Source organism: Alexandromys fortis, unplaced genomic scaffold, assembly GCF_014885135.2.
Source record: "Alexandromys fortis isolate MF-2015 unplaced genomic scaffold, M_Fortis_MF-2015_v1.1 scaffold_185, whole genome shotgun sequence".
Lineage (NCBI taxonomy): Eukaryota > Metazoa > Chordata > Mammalia > Rodentia > Cricetidae > Alexandromys > Alexandromys fortis.
Genome location: NW_026068094.1, coordinates 2,695,423 through 2,714,256, shown reverse-complemented (window position 1 = coordinate 2,714,256; position 18,834 = coordinate 2,695,423). Strand labels below are relative to the sequence as shown.

At 36.0% G+C, this 18,834-nt stretch overlaps 1 protein-coding gene across 1 annotated transcript in view; it reads left to right on the top strand.

Moving 5' to 3' along the window:
• The window catches only part of Iqcm (IQ motif containing M), a 287,351-nt gene that overhangs the window by 53,126 nt on the left and 215,391 nt on the right, over window positions 1–18,834 (top strand). Inside the window, exons 4-5 of the mRNA XM_050123207.1 lie at window positions 784–874; window positions 4,873–4,952. Of these exons, the coding sequence (XP_049979164.1) occupies window positions 784–874; window positions 4,873–4,952 (171 nt within the window). The remainder of the gene's footprint in view (window positions 1–783; window positions 875–4,872; window positions 4,953–18,834) is intronic.

Genomic DNA, 18,834 nt, shown 5'->3' with positions numbered 1-18,834 from the left:
TGCCTTTTTTCAGGAATAGACACAGTACTTTGCCAAAATCACTAAAAACAATCACTATTCTGAGGCTCACGCCACGCAAATCCTAGGTGAATTCTAATCACTCTTGGCAACACTGTTTCCAGTTTCTCCTCACTCTTACTATTCTGTGTCACACTGAACTACATAGTTCAGTCCAGTGTGTTTCATTCTGTTTCGACATGAAGACTCCAGCTAGGTGTAACTTTTCTAAAGAACAGGCTTTCTACTGTGTGCACCACATGCCTCTGTATCTGTTGGCATATCCGAACTGGGAGACGAAAAGTGCGGGACAAACCCGATTTAGTGTCCTTGTCTTTGGTCTAACTCTACTCAGTAAGGAGATTTTTGTTTTCATTAACTAATGACTTGCTAACTTATTTTAACAGCAGAGCCTCCGATATAAACTAATCTTTATGATAATAAAGGTAATAATGGTGATACGCACAGAAATCCTTTATATTCACGGGCATGTTCTATGTTACTGCAGGCATTTTTCTGAGATGTTCTTTTTTGATACATGTTTTTCATTTATGGTTTACTTTTTGGCCCTAAATTTTGGTAATTATAAAAAATCAGAGTAACGTGGTGGTCATCAAAAACTACTCAAATGTATTTTAGGAGAAGCTTTGTGTCAGTAATTTTTAAAAGAATATGGTGTCTCCTATTTAAAAAGTCTGTAATTTGCAATTAAATTAGAAAAATACGTTTAGAATTTGGAAATTGTAGTACTGTACAATCAAAGCGTTTTTTTTTTGTTAATTTCAGAAAATGTTAAACTGGGTAAAATAATGACCGATATTGAATCTGTGAGTAAGAAAATGGAGAAAGAAAAGCAACTGAGCCTCAGAAAATCCAGGTAATGTGGAATTATTTAACCTGGGAAATACAGACACATACATGCACACACGACAGAGAGAGAGAGAGAGAGAGAGAGAGAGGAGAGATATTGAAATTGAGAGAGTTTCTTCTTCTTTGCTAGTATTCTCTCAACAATTGCAGTGGTTTCTCAAGCCCATTAACACTCCATGCATAAGGCAAATTTATCTTTCTGCTCTAATCCCAATGCATATCAATTATCAAAATTTTACTTTTCAGTTCAATTAACTTTTGAACTGGAGGATGTCTGAGTAGCTAAGCAAACCATCTGGGTTTTACAGTGCATAAGCTCAAATCCAATTTGTGTCTTTCTTGAGAAAAATGCCATATTTTATGATAATATTACATAAGTTTGGAATTTTAATAACTCCTTTGCAGCAATTATGGAGCAGAATAAGTTATGATTTTCCCTTTAAAATCTAATAATTAAAGGTTAGTCTTTCTCTAACAGAAGGTGAGAATGATTCCACAGAACATGGTTGGAATGCAAAGATTTAGAACATTGCTTCTGCTCTCCAGTGTCTAGAGATAGCTCGGCTACTCTTCTGGATTATTCTACAGGATCATACTATCTTTAAGATAACTTTACAAGGGTGTGCATGAGGGTGGACCGTAAGGCTTCAGATTAAACCTCCAATAACCCTTAAGTACATATTTTTTGAGAATTTATAGAATATTGTAGAATACTCCTCTGTTAAAACAACTTTTTCATGGCTTATTTTACAGCAATTCATAAACACAGTATGTAAAGAAAATTCTAGTAATTGACACAATGCTCAAATAATAGAAATTGGAGGAGATATTATTTTGCTTTAAAGAATATCTTGACTTCCAAAATCTGTATCCAAATTGTGCTTCGCACTGGAAGACCCTTGTCTGGTGTAACCATTTTCTTTGATTAAATGTATTACAAGTCTCAGATTTGAACAAGTGGAAAGTGTACCCAGCTTCAGGGGAAAAATTGGTTTTATTTACGAGAGGGGAAGATTAATTACATTTTCCCCCTTTCTATATTTGCCCAATTTAACTCAAGACACAGGTTAGCTAAACTAACTAGTTAGTAAAGCAGTTAAAGAGTGTAGAGTACCCAGTGAGCTTTTAGTAACCAGAAGAGTTAACTGAATTGATTTAAAAATACTTCTTACTTTACTTATAGCCTGTAAGCCAAAGAACACAAATGGGGGACAAGTGGGCCACTTGCTAATGATAAATCTGAGCAGAAATAATGTCTTTCATTACGTTGTTTTTCTCAGTAGGGTTAATTGTTTCTCAGGGATTTTTTTCTTCTTAACTGGTGGGAGATAAAGGTCTCCCAATACACCTAGCTCCAATATTTAATGAAAACATGTCCTGTTTAATGTGGAAGATCAACCTTGTTGGAAGTTAAGAGCTGGTCCATGCACCCCAGTGACAGCCTGGGGTGCCTGAAGCATGAACTTCAGTCCACTCCAGCTGCCTTGTCCTTATTTATAGTTAGTTATTGTGGCAGCTTGTTCCTACCTTAAGCAGTTACCTTCATTTTGTTAATGTTGGAATGTGATGGGAGAGACAAGCAAGTGTTTGGAGATACGGTGACTCAGGTTCTTTAAAAACTTGTGCTTCAGTTGATTAAAAAAAGGCATTAGGTTGAGTTTTTAATGAAATCTGGCTCTCGATATAATGCAGAGAAGAAGAGGCTATAGGCAACAAAAAGAAGACAGAAGCCCAGCCAGGCAGCCAGGTAGAAGACCGCCAACAGGCTTTCAGACTAGAGTCTGGGAGTGTTTCTGCACAGGTCACATAGAGGCTTATGGGAGAGTTATTTCTCTCCTGTATTTCCTTTCAAAGTGCCTTGGGAAACATTTATGGGTAAGGTGACAAACAGAATGTTTAAGTATATTATAAAAATATCTACTGAAGAAAAGAAAAATTTGCTAAAAATAAGGAATATGAAAGAATTTCATAAATTATGATGTTTATCTTTGCCTACATTTTTCTATTTTGGGCATGCAAAGAACAAACAAAATGGAATGCTTTCATATTTTCACATTTAAGCCTAAGAACATGAGGTTCTTTGTCCTTAAATTTTAAATTAACATTGTCACGTGTAAGAATCCTGAATTTAGGACAACGATGGTGGATATGGATACATTCTAAAGGCTACTTTCCAATCATAAAAAAAAATTCACTGACCTACTTATTTTTTAGTGCTGATTTTTGGTGTTAGTTGAGAGAAATGCAACTGTCATGCTTTCAAATTCAGTGCATCTCTGTCAACACACGCCTGTAATTCAGGCAAGTGAAAGGGGACTTGGTCCTTTAGTTTTGGCATCAATGAGCATCTTACGTTGTGTTGGAGAATCTACGCTCAGGCCTTCTGATCAGTGCAATAGCGGAACCCAAAGGAAGTTCTGCCCGGCTTTCCTCCGGCTCTCTTCTTCATCTCACCTCCAGACTGCTGGAGTGTGGGCGTGCATTCCAACATCCAACAGCAGCTGTATTGAAACAGCTCAGAATCTTTGCTTAGTGGTTTTCAAATGTTTTGCTAAACAGGGTCAGTTGTAAATTTTTGTCATAAGTATTCATTTGTGAAAGATGGTTGAAAAAATATTTGTCCCAATTTGGAGATTAAACAGTACTTAGCCTTGGTCCACATGCTAGAAAGTAAAGCAAACCGTCTAATGAATGCATTTTGCCTTAACTTTAGTAGAATATAAATGAATCTAAAATTTCAAAGGTAATTACTCAAGTCCTTGGCCAAATCCATGAATATGTCATATGCATAGTAGCAATATGAGAGGGGCTCATCTTATGACTTGTTTACTCTTTAGTTAGTGCCTGCACCCTATCTGTTATCAAGCACTGAACAGGATGGTAATTGCCTTTTCCCCATATATGTTATTTTTTCTTATTAAAACATTTTAAACACTTAAAACCTCTGTAAAACTTATATAGCACCCAGATAACAATACCATCGCTAGGCATTTATACCAAGCAGGAAATTGAGCAGGTACACAAATGAGAATGCTCAAAGGTTTTTTTTTTTGAGAGTTTTTAAAAATACCGAAAAAAAATGTGAGCACCCCAAATATTCATTAGAAGCTGACAAACCACTAGTATATTCAAGCCATACACTACAATGTGAAATGACGGTCCAATACAAAACATACATCTATATATGTTAATGAAGATGCCCATAATATAATATGCAAAACTACTTAGAAAGTTTATTTGCGTTTATATACACACAAACATTGTAAAGATATGGAATGTATTATACAGTTTACCATGTCAAATGATGTTAGAATAAAATAATGTGCTATAATTATTGAAGCCTCACTGCCTGACTTCACATCAGAGCTCCACCTATTTCTCCTTGGGATAATCTGACCTACATGACCCCTATGCATTGTAGTTCCTTCAGGTATAAAATGATGAGATTAATAGTAGACGAAGTGGCAGAGGTTTGTTGGGAGGATTAAACAGGCAGGACACATGGGAGGCTCTGAATAGTTCTTAGACTAAGAGAAACTCCAGGTTTGTAATAATTAACAAAATATCGGAGAAATGGTATTAGAGAAGATTTTTCTTTTCTTTTGTTTATTTACATTTTCTAAATTGTCTATATGGCCCTTGACTCTAGATCCAACAGATGTGTTTAAATCTCTATAAGTAATATTAGGAAAATTATATTATTTAAAAACTCTTATGAAACAATGAAAAATAGATACTATGCCTATTTTCCTGATTTTTTGTTATGTAGGACTTGCTCAGAAAGGAGATATTCCTACTTTTAATCCACACTCAGAACCAGCAAACTTTAGTATTATTATTTCAATATTAGTTACCCTGAAGCACATGGAGGAAGCCACAGGTTTAGTACCGTTGTCACAAGCATCTGAGGCTAACATTTAACCCTGTAATACTAGGCTTGGGGACCCGATTACAAAACAAGGGATACCGAATCACTCAAGTTGTAACTCTGTGTTTTTGAAACAGAATGTTGGAACCCTTCCATTCCCATCTTGGCTTGCCTTTGCTGAATCTGACCTCTTCTGTGGGACTTCTGAGAGAACCTGGTGAGTTTCTCTAGGCTAATGCTGGGAGCAGTAGTGATTTTCCTGATATAAATCAGTCAGTATTGAGCAAAATCACTTGTTTATTATTCCATTTGAAAAACTATGTCGAGAGATAAAGGATTTGGGTGGACAACCTACTGAGAACTAATTTTTGTTTCTTTAAACTTGAAAAGTTGGTTCTTTTAAAACTGTGTGCAAATGTAGGATATTGTGGGAAATTATGAAGATAAATTCTTTGAATTTAAAAGAGGTTTCCAATAATAATTCCTCTGAGTTACTGTTTTCAAAATATATAAAATTTCTTCAAAAGAAGCTACATATGGCATTTTAAAGTCCTTTAAGTACAATCAGAAAGATTGGATTGAAAGACCCCCAGTGTGGGGAGACTCTCACTCAAGTCTCGGGATAACACGACCCTCCCAGTAACTCACGAGAGACAGTCCTTGCTGCAATCACATGAGGTTTATTCGACAAGACAGGAACCAGTGAACTGGGGCCGAGACTGATAACCCAAGCAGGGAAAAAGTTTGACCCCGAGTAACTAGGAGAAGGGTTTTTAAGGGAAGAAACCACAGCCCAGTAATCCGAAGGGGGTAGGGAGGACGGCATAGAAAATTCCGAAATCACCAGTGATGATCACAAGGGGGCAACTCCCTGTTTCTGAAGATTATTCTCAAGATTATAATCTAACTTTATCTTCAGCTAGTTCCTGAAACAGAGTCACTGAACTGGCTAATCCTAGATTGATTCTTCCCTCCCTGCTTAGATTTTTGGCTCTATTTTTTTTTTCTGCTGGGGAGGGGGTCTGGATTTATCCAGGACTTTCAGGATATTAGAGGCTATTTTGAAGACCTAGGAAGGGTATTGACTTGAGAAAACTATGCTGTAGTTTTCCTTCTTTGTAACTTGCTACTCAGAGTCTCAATATTCAGGTTGGTTTGTTTTCTTCTATATGTACAAAGACTATCTAGACAACGGCTCAACCATTGTCTTTTTAGCATTGCACAAAAGATAGAAGACTATTCTAAAATGCTAGCTGAGATAATCCCACTTATTGTGAAATTGCAGCCACCCATGCGTTACTTTCAAGATTTGTTAAAAGTTGCTCCAATACAAAAATAAAATCTTTTAAAATACCTGAAACATGCACTAAAGTAACCACAGCTTCATGACAGCAAAAGACTCTCTCCAATTCACAGCCCCTGCCAAATAATCAGCCTTAATGCATGTTGATGGGTGGATGACGGAAACATATGGAAAGGAGATAGCACCCAAACAAAGCAGCTTCCAAGGTGATTCTGTGTGTCCCTTCACTCTAGACAAGAGTTAGAAAGACACAAGACAATTGTATTGAGGGAATAAAATGTTATTGTTCAATAATTTTTTTAAATGTAATGAATGTTAGTGGACTAAGTAATGGAGTCATTAAGCCAGATAAAATGTGTCACAGTTTTCTGCAGAAAGTCCAGACTCCAGCAGACTGTGTGCGTCACCCCAGAGATCTCAGCTCTCTTCTCACAGCAGTCAGAGTCCGAAGACTGCATGCATGTTCTGGAAGCATAAACATTGTAATAGATCTGTAATTTCTGAATGCTATAGGGTTTCTGTTCCTTCCTCCTTTAAAATAAAATGTATCTCTAATATGAGTAGACATGTAACCAGTGTTTTATCTTGTGAAGTTTTGTTGAATATTGTTTTGTTTTTAGCTAAACCATTATCTTTTGATTAAAATAAAAATTTCTAAAACAACAAAAAGCAACTAAAACAGAAATGTCTAACGACTTGGGACCAGCAATTTATTTTGTAAAATATTAAATGTGAAAAATATGTTGATTTTTGTTCTAAACTAATTTACATACATTCAATGCATTGTGTCTTTGTTGAAAAACTAAGTATTTTTAAAATGCCTTTAAAGTTCATTTTGATTACGTCTTCTAAAACTCTGTCTGACATGTTATTATAAACCTGTTTGCTGAAACATGTCTCCAGGAATTGCAGGAAGCGTTCACTCAAGTTCCTTAAAAAGCAAACAATGTTACTTAAGCAATCAAAGAACATAAGTATGTTCCCTTTGGAGTGCACAGTAATTTTATATAATCTTAAACATTTCCAAAATACTAACAAATCATCATTTTCATTGAAAGAAAAGAGAAACAAAGAAAACTGGATCATAGGAATGAAGATCAATCCTGATTTCTATCCATTAGATTACAATTTAAGTAGATGATGAGGGTAGCATGCCTTGAAGTCTCACCATTTAAACCGGCATCGGAGAGCGCTTGCTAGTGATGATATTGGAGTTCTGCTTCTTCTAGCATCTAAGAGGAAGCCTTATCAAAATTGCTGAATCACTTGTGACCGTTTCTTCATGGGAGAAACATGGAGGCTAATAATATCACCAAATTGAGAATGTTTAGGGCATGCTTGTGAGGTTGTGGCATAATCTGGTGCTTACCAAAATTGAGCTGCAGTTACTAAGTGACTGTTTTAAATGAATGACCTCAAAGACACACTAGGAGCAAACAGCTGGTTTGCCAAGAACTGTCTCAGCACCTGTCCTATAAGAGGTACCAGCTACATTAATACTTCACACCTTGAACACTGTGGCCCTGTTTCTGCTGTTGTCATGGCACTCATCTTGCTGAAGTCCGTCAGTCTATCCTTTGGCTGTCTTACTTCAGTCTGTTCAGTAAGGAACTTCTAATTTGATATTCCAACAATCACCCTTTTACCAGTGATTTCAAAACTGTTTCTTACCTTTCCGAGACAAAGAAAATGGAATCATGGTATGAACTCTTACTTGGAAAGGTGTTCTTTTATTAAAAAAAAATTATTTAACTTTATTTTATGTGCATTGGTATGAAGGTATCAGATCACCTGGAACTGGAGTTGCAGATAGTTGTGAGTTGTCGTGTGGGGGCTGGAAATTGAACCCTGGTCTTAACTGCTGAGCCATCTCTTCAGGATCAAGGAAGGGTTTCTTAACAGGCAGTTTCAAAATAAACTCTAGAAGGAGAGAGTTTAGTCAATGAAACCCACACTGCCCTAAGTGACAACCCTTGTGGCTTGATAAGAATGCTTTCAACTTTGTGGGCTTTAAGTTTCGTGCATGTTTTCCTCAAGGGAAGGATGAAGTTGCTGTTTAGGAAAGGCGTAGATGGTTAGACGATTTCCGTTATCTGTGGCTGGTTCTTAGTTTCTCTACAGACTGTTAACGGTAGAAAGACAGTAATATCCCCCAAGTTCACAGTCTTCAGACCCTCAGAGAAAAGCCCTGAGTATTGCCTACAACTCTGTCTGATACAACCTCCACCAGATGTGGGTTTGCAGTCACTGGAGGATGCTAAAGCCAACTGTGAGTAACTCCACGCCTCTCATCTGACCTCACCACCACCTCTTCCACTTTGGAATGTGTTCACTCTGCTTCTGGAGCTCAAATTGAATGACAAACAAACAAACAAAACAAAACAAAACAAAAAGCAAAACCCTTTTACCATCTTAAAGAGTTCCCTCCACACTTTAGACCTAGCTGAAGACAAGGTTGAGACCATTTCTTCTGTGGCTCTCTAAAGTGGTGCCATTTCTTTCTCCCATCCTTAACACACACATCTAGGGGTGGAGATGGGAGAGTGTCACTATTGCTTCCAGACCATCTCTGCCTCTTTCCTAAAATTCTCAGCTTTGACTCTCATGTCATCCAATGGCATTCTCCATTAGCTTTTTTTCTTGCAATAATTATTAGTTTGTGCTCATCTTCTCATAGCTTAAATTTAGCTTCAGGAACCTTGTTATTCTCTCTAATGCTTGTTATCATTCTTGGCCATTTTGCTATTGAGGTAAGTGAAATCTCTTGACTCATTAGCTTCTCAATTCTTTTTACTCTTTTCCTCTAGTGATTTTACCTTTCGTCCATCATCCCATATACTCTCATGCAATCATAGAGAGAGCTAAGTAGTACCTCCAATAGTCTACTTTGAAAAATGCTATGGAAAATGCATGGCATTTCATAAAGTCCAACAGCTCTAAAAAACTAGCTCCATGAGGGGTCTTGGTAGTGAAAAGATCAAGTTTTTAATTTCTTCTCTAGCTATTCTAACTTCATCTCTGATTTAATCCAGCTCATGATTTCACACACTAACATTGTGATATGGCCCCCAGTCTCCAGCTTGGTGTGGGAAAATTGTCTGTATTCTGTCAATCATGTTTTAAATAAATGATGATTGGCCAGGCAGGAATTACAGGTTGGAAAACCAGACAGGAAGTAGAAATGATGTAATGAGAACAGGAGAATTCTGGGAAGGAGGAAACTGATTCCTCCCACTTCTGCCCAGACCACCGAAGCAGCAGGATGTGATCTGTCCCACTGAAAAAGGTACTGAGCCCCATGGCTAACATAGATCAGAAAAATGGGTTAATCAAGATGTGAGAGTTAGCCAGTGAGAGTCTAGAGCTAATGGGCCAATCAGCTTATAATGTATGGAGACCTATGTATGATTTTTTGGGGGGCTAAACAGTTGTGGGGTACTGGGTGAGACAGAGACCCCAACAAACAGGACCACTCATGTTACACCAGCTTACATATTTTCTAAGTCAGTTGTACTACTTATTACATTCTGTAACTCAATTGTATTGCATCAAATATAGTTTATTAAAATAATTTTTATACACAGTAGTTCAAATATTTTCTTTTATTTTGAATATATCTTTGAGGGTGTTTATTTGTTTCTTTCTTCTTCTGAGAAGGTGAATACTACCCAAGGATTAAAAATCCTGGTTAAATATTAAAAGACAATTAAAAAAATTGGCAGTCATTCTCAGAAAACCACAAAAACATGTTGGCAAACCTAAGAAAGCCAGATTCCATAGGGGCTTCGCATTCTTTAAAGGTGATTGTTTTCATGACTCATGCTTCTTCTTGTTTGCCTAGAACTTCTACTTAAAAATTGTGATAATAGGAAGCCCAGACACACCCCACCCATTCTCTCTCTTTCATTAGTTCTCTCTCAGTCAACCAATATATGTTTGTAGGTGCATACATGTGGATATCTTTTACATATGATTATATATGCCATAATCATCTTCTCAATATGGAGGAATCTTCTTTCAGTAAGATGAATGACATTTTTGCTAGGACAACAAAGTGTTAGGCCCATGGACTCTCAAAGAATATCTCATGAATGACTTGTGTTAGCAGCACAGATAGTTTCAAAGACTCAAACTTCGTCTCATTATATTTATATTACATTCACATAAATAACCAATTTGTATATTTTATTTTTATAATATATACATAAAGCCTTATTAAGGATGTTAAGAGAAAAATATTTTCCATTAGCACTCTGTTTTCTTACAACCATGAATACCAGGATGTTTTGTTTCTCATATTTTGCTTTTTCAGTCTTTAAAAACCTGTGGCAACACAAATTTGAATGTTTCCTATAGTTAGGTCTAATATAACTTGATTAATTATACAACATACCCATTTCATTTTCTCCTATTGATAACTACATTATCCCCCACCTACCTCTCTGTGCTGAACAGCATCTCTTTCCCTCATCTATCCCTTTTGCATGCCCTTCTGGAGTGGTCAACATCAGAGAGGAGAAGTCACATTCTTTCTCCCAGCTTTCCTGGAGGATATAAAGACAACAAAGTTAAGGGAGGGAGCCAGGAATTCTCTATTAATTTTAGAAGTTTAAAATAGATAAAAACAACATTCTTGATAGGTTGAATTTTATGCTGGGGTCTACTATATAACCTCAAGTAGATTGAGAGATACATGAAGCTCATCTGAATACATTCAATAATTGCTGTAGCCCTGTTAATTCTATAACCTCCCATTTTCAGAATTTTACCATAACCATCAAATGTCTTCTTATTTTCATTCATTGGTATAATTTTAATAATGATCATATGCTAAGATGTGTGACAAAAATTAAATTTAATATACTTTAAATGTTTTGTCATTCTTTACTATAATGACTTTTCAAAATATTAATGAAAAGTAGATGTTTATAACACAATAAATTTATTTTTAATATAATAGTAGTATAATTTTCACATTGTTTATATATACAAACACACACAATATATCTGAGAGTCTATCTATATCTATCTATCTATCTATCTATCTATCTATCTATCTATCTATCTATCTATCTATCTATCTATCTATCTTGACTCTCAGATTTCCTGCATGCTCAATTCTAACTTTTCCAATTTTTTTATATGAGGAGCTAAGAATCATTAAGCTTGTGACCAGCCTATGCCACATAAGTATCAGGTTATGTTTAGTATGTGTGAATATGTGCATGTATATATGGTACTATAGATAAAACTCTAGGGTCCCACACATGCTGCACAGCTGCTCTACCACTGAAGTATGCCCTATCCCTAGAATAGTTCTGATTTCAATTTCCATATTTATTCCATTTACCATACCAATTACATGATTGATGTGGTCTATATGCATTTATGAAAAATGTGTTATTTGAATATTATATAATCAGTATATAGTAATATATACCATAATTACTGTGGATAATGCTTATATACCCTGTAAAGATTTGTCACTTGTATTGGTTTAATAAAACACTGATTGGCCAGTAGCCAGGCAGGAAGTATAGGCAGAAAAACCAGGCTAGGAGAATTCTGGGAAGAGGAAAGGCTCAGTCTGCAGTAACCAGCCAGACACAGAGGAAGCAAGATGAGAATGCCTCACTGATAAAAGGTACCAATCCATGTGGCTAAATATAGATGAGAATTACGTGTTAATTTAGGTTGTAAGAGGTAGTAACATGCCTGAGCTAATAGGCCAAACAGTTTATGATAATATAAGCCTCTGTGTGTTTCTTTGGGACTGAATGGTTGCAGGATCTGGTGGGACAGAAACGTCCATCTACATAGTAGAGCAAACTGTGATTCGGATTAGGAAGGGGCTGTGAACTGAGCATTTTGTAGAACATTCAAGATTATGAACTAATATGTAATATACATATGCCTGGGTTTTTGACAGTTTTTGTCTTTGTACTATTAAATATTATATTTCTCATTTCTTTGCATAGTTTTTACAGTGAACTTTTTCAGTCAGTCTTAGAAATATCAATATGGTTATTGTGTTTTAAACAGCTCTGAAGTATGATTTAGAAATTACTTTGTGTTGCTCTTTCAACATGTAATAATTTAATATGATAAATGCTTTTCTGGCATGATTTCCCATGGCTCTCCTAATAGGCACTTCATAAAAGTCTGAGTTGATTATCTGAGAAGAGACTTTGCCTCTTCCTCTCCACGACAATGTGAGAAAATATTCCTAATGTGTCAGATCCTGAAGAGTCAGAAGTGGTCATGCTGGGAAGGGAGCTGTGATGGGGTGTGTGAGATGGGAGAGAGACAGCTTTCAGATGATTATGATAATAGCCGTGTCTTGACCAAGACTGCTTTCTGCTCACTTTATTCTGCCACAGAAAGGAGAACCAACAGGACTCAGTCAATGACAGATGGTCTAATTTCCAAAAGTTTCAAGGGAGACAGTACATAGTCAATAAATATTAATAGTATTAAAAGTGGGTTTCAGATGTTTATTATTTGAAGTAGTTTTAGTCACATTTAAAAATTACAAATAGATAACTTATTCATATATCCTATGACAACACCAAGAGAGAGCAGCCTTAGACCCAAGATGTACAATTAGAAGTAAAATTCAGAAAGCTTGTAGTGTACTATTCTCTAGTACATAAAAATGTGAAGAGGAGGTGTAATAAAATTTAAACATTTTATTTAATATGACTAATTGTGCCATATCTATATATAATTAATATGGAAAGTCATTAGAAATACATTTTATGTACCATTTTCTCATTAATTTTTTGAAATCTGATGGATAGGGACGCATACCACACATTTTAATTTTGGATACACTTATGTGTTCATAAAAATCCATGGCTTGTGGTTTTTGAGCACACCTTTTGACAATGTGAATCCAAGGACCATGACCTTGTATTTATGACACTTGGCATATAGCAAATGTATACCAAATATTTAAAAAGAAGGAAGTAAAGGAAGAGAAAGAAAGGTCAAAGAACATTGGAATGAAACTATCTGCTCACGTGATGACAGGTAAAGGGTCTAGTTACTTCATTTTTATCCCATCTTCAGTTTGAATTAACATACTAGGTGACAATGTATTTATATTTATTTTTATTAGCTTTTATAAATTGACCTACCAAAACATAGTATTTTTGCCCAGTTACAACTTAGTGGAAAGAAGCTAGAATCAAGAGTAGGATATTCTTGGCATCAAGATTATAGCCAAAAACAATTACATTAAATTGCTTAGCATGCTACAGATTTAATTAGCCATGATCTTAAGCATAAATACTTAATATATAGAATACCCTCTAAACACAGAGGTTCACATTTAAATACTAAACATTTTAGTGAGTAAGTGGCTGTCATATATCCAATCTGAAAACTTAATATCCCCATTACTGCAGGTCTCCTTAGCACCCTCTGTTCAGGCCATTGCCCATAGAACTGTCAAACACAAAGGTAGACAGTATGTTCTTCCTTGTTCTACAGTCACATTCACACCTACTTAGTATAACAAACATGAAAAAAAAATGTGAAGGACACACACACACACATGCACACATACACATACGTAAAACAAAGACAAAATACAAGACAATTTATTTTCTATTTGCAAAATAGAGAAAGTACATAGACTTTAAAAAAAACTTGCATGTTTTCTGTGGTTTTAAGAGCCTCTGAGTCGTTCTCATCCAGTGGTATCTGAATGACAGGTCCCGTACTACTCATCTCTAGAGAATGCATTTTAAAACCTTGGTTTTCACATTTTTTTCCAATTTCTAGTGTTTCTGAAATATGCATAATTAAACATATGAGGGTTTTGTGTGATTGTACATCTATAGACATTATAAAAATCAATTTCCGTTAGTGTTACAGATGTGGTGGGAAACACAAATTGGTTAAATAAGATGACAGTTGCCTTATTTTATGCTTTCAGTTGTAGTTCTTCCTTTTCCCACTATTCTCCATTGTCAGAGTTAAGCTTTTGAGCTTCCATGAAGATGAAAACATGCATTCTCTGAAGTGTGCATCAAAAGATTCTTTAAAAACTTTTATTCTTAACTCCGTTGGTTTTTCTTGTAGCAAGCAAAACAAACAATAACAGTAACTATTTGTTATACATTTATTTAAAATATTTTAATATACCTATATAAGAGATTATTTAATTTATCCTCCAGTCTGTTAAAATGGTAAACTACATGCATTACTTTTTCCCACTTAAAATCATCCTTGCCTGCTCAGCCTACACAGTACTGCTCGAGAATCAATGTTGCTTATGTGCTGGTGAGCCCCACTCCCAGCTGCTTACTAAGGGTTTTCCTGTTGTTCCCATCTGTAACTTTCCTTCTTGTCAACTCTTACCTGACTTTGTTTTTGAGCTTCTTGCGGCTTCATAAACTGAGTTGGGTTTCTTTTCCCTCCCCAAAGAGCAGCCAGATTTTTCCTGTAATCAGTGTGAAGATATAGTCATGAGAGTTTTTCTAGAATATTCTCTGCAGGAACCAAAGATAGCTTTATACTTTGGCAGTGTCTCCATTGGAGAAAGGCATCTAGACTTTTCTGCTCTGCCTTTAAGCAGTGTAGGATCTCTATACATCCATCCCAGAAGTGGTCTTTTTAGGGTCCAACTGCCATGTCTTCTTCAGCACCATGGGAGCTTCAGAAAAAGTGGGAGAATGGGAACATGTCTGCTATCACATAAGCTTCTGAGGTGTCTGCAACCCAGTAAAGCCACAGCTGTTTCTTATTGATCCTCAGACTTCACCTACATTCTGCTTGCCTTCTGTAGGGATACTTGCTTTTCTGTGGTCTGACCAATGTAGGATAGTTTTTGGTTCCCTCTTTCTTTGGAGAATATTGAAACACTATGCAATTCAAGTAAGAATTTTAATAGACAAATCTATAATGTACACATATGAGAGTGAAACACTAAATCCATATAATCTCATCATCCAGCCTCAACTATTATGAACTCAGAATTAGTTTTATTTAATTTATGCCTCTACCTAATTCACTTCTCAACTTAGATTATTTGAAGTAACTTTCTCAAGATCCACTTATAAATATCTTTCAACTTGTGTTATATAATCTCTTTGAAAAAGCCTATCTAATAATAGCCAAATTATTAGTAATAACTAATTGATAGCAGTAATTGATACCCACTAGCTGTTTAATGCCTCATGCCTTTCTTGAGAGAGACCATTCAGGTACAGATGACATTGATAAATTTATTTTAAGCTTTCAAAAGGTTGAAAACATTCTGTGTAGCAGATTTGAAGGCAAAGAAGGGTTGACTGGTCTTGTTTTGATTAATTTGAAGACTGTTGAGCACTCAGAGCTCTGAGTTGAGTTCGTATACATGCAATCTTATGCACTAGTTGTGCCTTATGAAGAACTTACAGTGTGTGGGTGAATTACTAGACATGTAAAAGCAATTCCGCAATTCAAAGCAATAATTTGTCTTTTGTCCCAGTGACGAAGACTCGATCCTCAGCCTCCATAGAAATGCTTGCTAATGATTTGTGACTAGTCCAATTTCTACAAGCTATAATTTTCTTAATATTGAAAAACTTTCAGTGTTAATGTTTAATAATTAAGAATGGAATCAGGTTATATGTAGTCCCGTAGTTACATTTCTTTGAATTTATACATGCTTTGCGAGTTGAAAGAAAGAGATGGTGGTGTGGCAGTGTGACCGTGAGCCTTGGCTGCACTTTGGGAAGGGCACTGGCACAGCTCTTAGCGAAGGGCTGTGAAGAGAGCGACAAGCACAGCACTGCAGCTGGAGGAGAGGTTCGCACGTGGACACAGTGGCTTGTAAACCCAGGAAGGTCCTGTGAGAAGTAAACTCAAGTTAACTTTGATGCTTGACATTCCTCGTAAAATGTTTCATATTCTGTTTCTCTGAAGAATGAATTTTTAAAAATTGCATCTGTTGGTGTGTAGGAGGAAAAAGACAGAACATCGGTGAAATGTTTTAATAATCCAGTCAATGTTCAATTATTAGTAATAATGGAAGCAGTACCCACATCTCCCTGAGTTCCATAGGTAAATCCTGAAGTGCTAGTGTATAGAGCCAACATCATCCTTTCAGAACTTAGTCTTCTATGTATAGCAAACAGAAATTTTGATTTATGTTTCATTTTTTATTTTTATTTGATGAAATCACTAAATAGAGAGGAAAGGCAGAATTGGCTTAATTCTTCATAAATAATAATAAATGTTAATCATAATAGGGCTTATGCCTTAGCTCATTTAACTAATCTTACTTGTGTGATGTTTTCTATGACCTTATAAATTTAGACCGTGTAATCCTTAGTAATTCCAGAAATTTTTGATTGGCTTCAGTATTATGGAATGAGTATGCAGACTAAAATAAGGCTAAAATTCTGTTCTGTGATTATCCTTTTATTTGAAACCACATTTTTTTCCTTCTTTAATGTATTCCTTTAGTGAGCTTTTAGTAAAGACAATAACACATTAATGATCTCCCGTCTTCTGACAAGCCCACTCTCAAAGACAGATGGAAATAACAAGCTCAAACTTCCTCAGGAAATTAGATTCTTATTTTTGTTTTCTAAATGTGGATCAACTCATTCCAGAATTCGCACAATATCTCCAGCTCATGAATAACCCGTGAATAAACAAAATTCTAGATTTGCATTGAAAACTTTTGTAGATAATTTTGTTTTCTAAAGCTTAATCATCCTGTTACATCACAAAACAAACACATTGTTATACACTAGAACTCCTGAAAAGCCAAATGTGTAGGTCACCTTCCTTATAAAGCATTAGGCATTCCCTTTGTGATGGAGCTTGTGAGGAAAGTCTGCCCTTTACCTGGTTTCTGGGTTCAAGATTTCCCAGTGCTGGTATTATTCCCAGCTTCAGAGACTGTTAGAGAAGTCACTTACTTGTTCAGCTAATATACCATGCTTCTGATAGTTGACTTAGCATTTAAATTGTTGCAATGCTAAGATGTGAATTTACCAGAGTGTTTTCATGTGATACTGAGACCAAAACGGACATAGATGGAGTCAAACATGTCCAGTGTTACTACTCTCTTGTGTGTACCTCATGTATTGTCTCAGAGCTATGGACTATTTCCCAGTTTGTCCTCTGAGAGCTCAGACTGCTGGTCCTCATCTCATATGCTGTAGGTCATACAACCATCAGTATGAAACAATTATAGATTTCCCAAGAAGATGGTTCCTTATGATGCAGGTATTTAAGGCCTCATCAGCCCATTCATAACTAAAGAAGACTGTGGATTATAGGAAAAAATTTGACTAAATCAAAAGTCAGCTATATTGGTCATTTTTACTATATGGCACATTTGAGTGGTGTGTGTGTGTGTGTGTGTGTGTGTGTGTGTGTGTGTGCGGGCGCGCCAGAGGTTGATGTTGGGATGTCATCTATAATCACTTTTTTACTTTTTCCACCTTCTTTCTTGAGACAGAGTCTCTTATTTAGTCTAGAGATCAGTGTTTTGGCTAGCTTGAGCCACCAGTATATCCTGGCCTCCACATATAGATGTGTGGGGCCACACCTGGCTTCTATGTGGGTGCTGGGTATCTGAATTCAGGTACTCAAGGTTTTTTTTTTTTTTTTCCTGGAAGCAATTTGCTCACTGAATAACTGTCCACTTAATCTTCAGTCAATTTGTCTGTACTTTTTTTGTTGTTCATGCTTTAAAAGTTGTAAGTTTTTTTTATGTCATCTTTGCATTATAAAATACCTTATAAGTTTAGCCATTGACAAACAGTCTAATGTATTATGTACTAAAAATTATTCAACAAATCTCCCATTTATTTTCAATTTTCGCTTGCATATATGTCATGTCATGGTTCCAAAGACTCTACTAGGTAGTTAGCTAGAAGTCAGGAGATTCAGTTTATAGTTGTAGACCCAGTTACTATTTATTGCAATAATAAATACAAAGAAAAGCATGTGTAGGATGAAGTCTAGAGAATCCAAGTTTAATGAATCTTTTGCTGTTAGGCTGCATAGAATCCATTTAATTTCTCCACAAATGAGTCATGATAATAATGTGTGTTAAATACTGTATTCATGGGGAACTCACCAGAAGCTCACTACTTAAAATTAAAAATATGATTATCTTTATATATAATATATGTTAATAATATATTATTCCATTCATCCATGCTTCCATACATGCATTTATTCATCCATCCACCAATCTGTGCATCATTGTGTCTCTTCATATGGAGTACAGAGAATGTGGTACGGGAGATCTGTCTGTATTCTGTCAATCATGTTTTAAACAAACGCTGATTGGCCAGGCAGGAAATATAGGTAGGAAAACCAGACAGGAAGTAGAAATGATGTAATAAAAACAGGAAAATTCTGGGAAGGAGGAAGTTGATTCCTCCCACTGCTGCTCAGATGTGATCTGCCCCATTGAAAAAGGTACTGAGCCCCATGGCTAACATAGATCAGAAAAATGGGTTAATCAAGATGTGAGAGTTAGCCAGTGAGGGGCTAGAGCTAATGGGCCAATCAGCTTATAAATTTATGGAGACCTATGTGTGATTTTCTTTGGGGCCAAACAGTTGTGGGGTACAGGGTGGGATAAAAACCCCAACAACAAGCAGCCAGGCCCTTTGTATTACAAGAATGTCTTTTGGGTGTCTAGATTCTGCATCTAGAATTTAAACTTAAAAATAAATTTTTTTTTTTGAGATCTCTGGACCTACATAATTTTTACCCCAATCCCCAATGTGGGTTCTGGAGGTTGAGCTCAGGGCCTCTAGTTTGTTGACAAGTACCT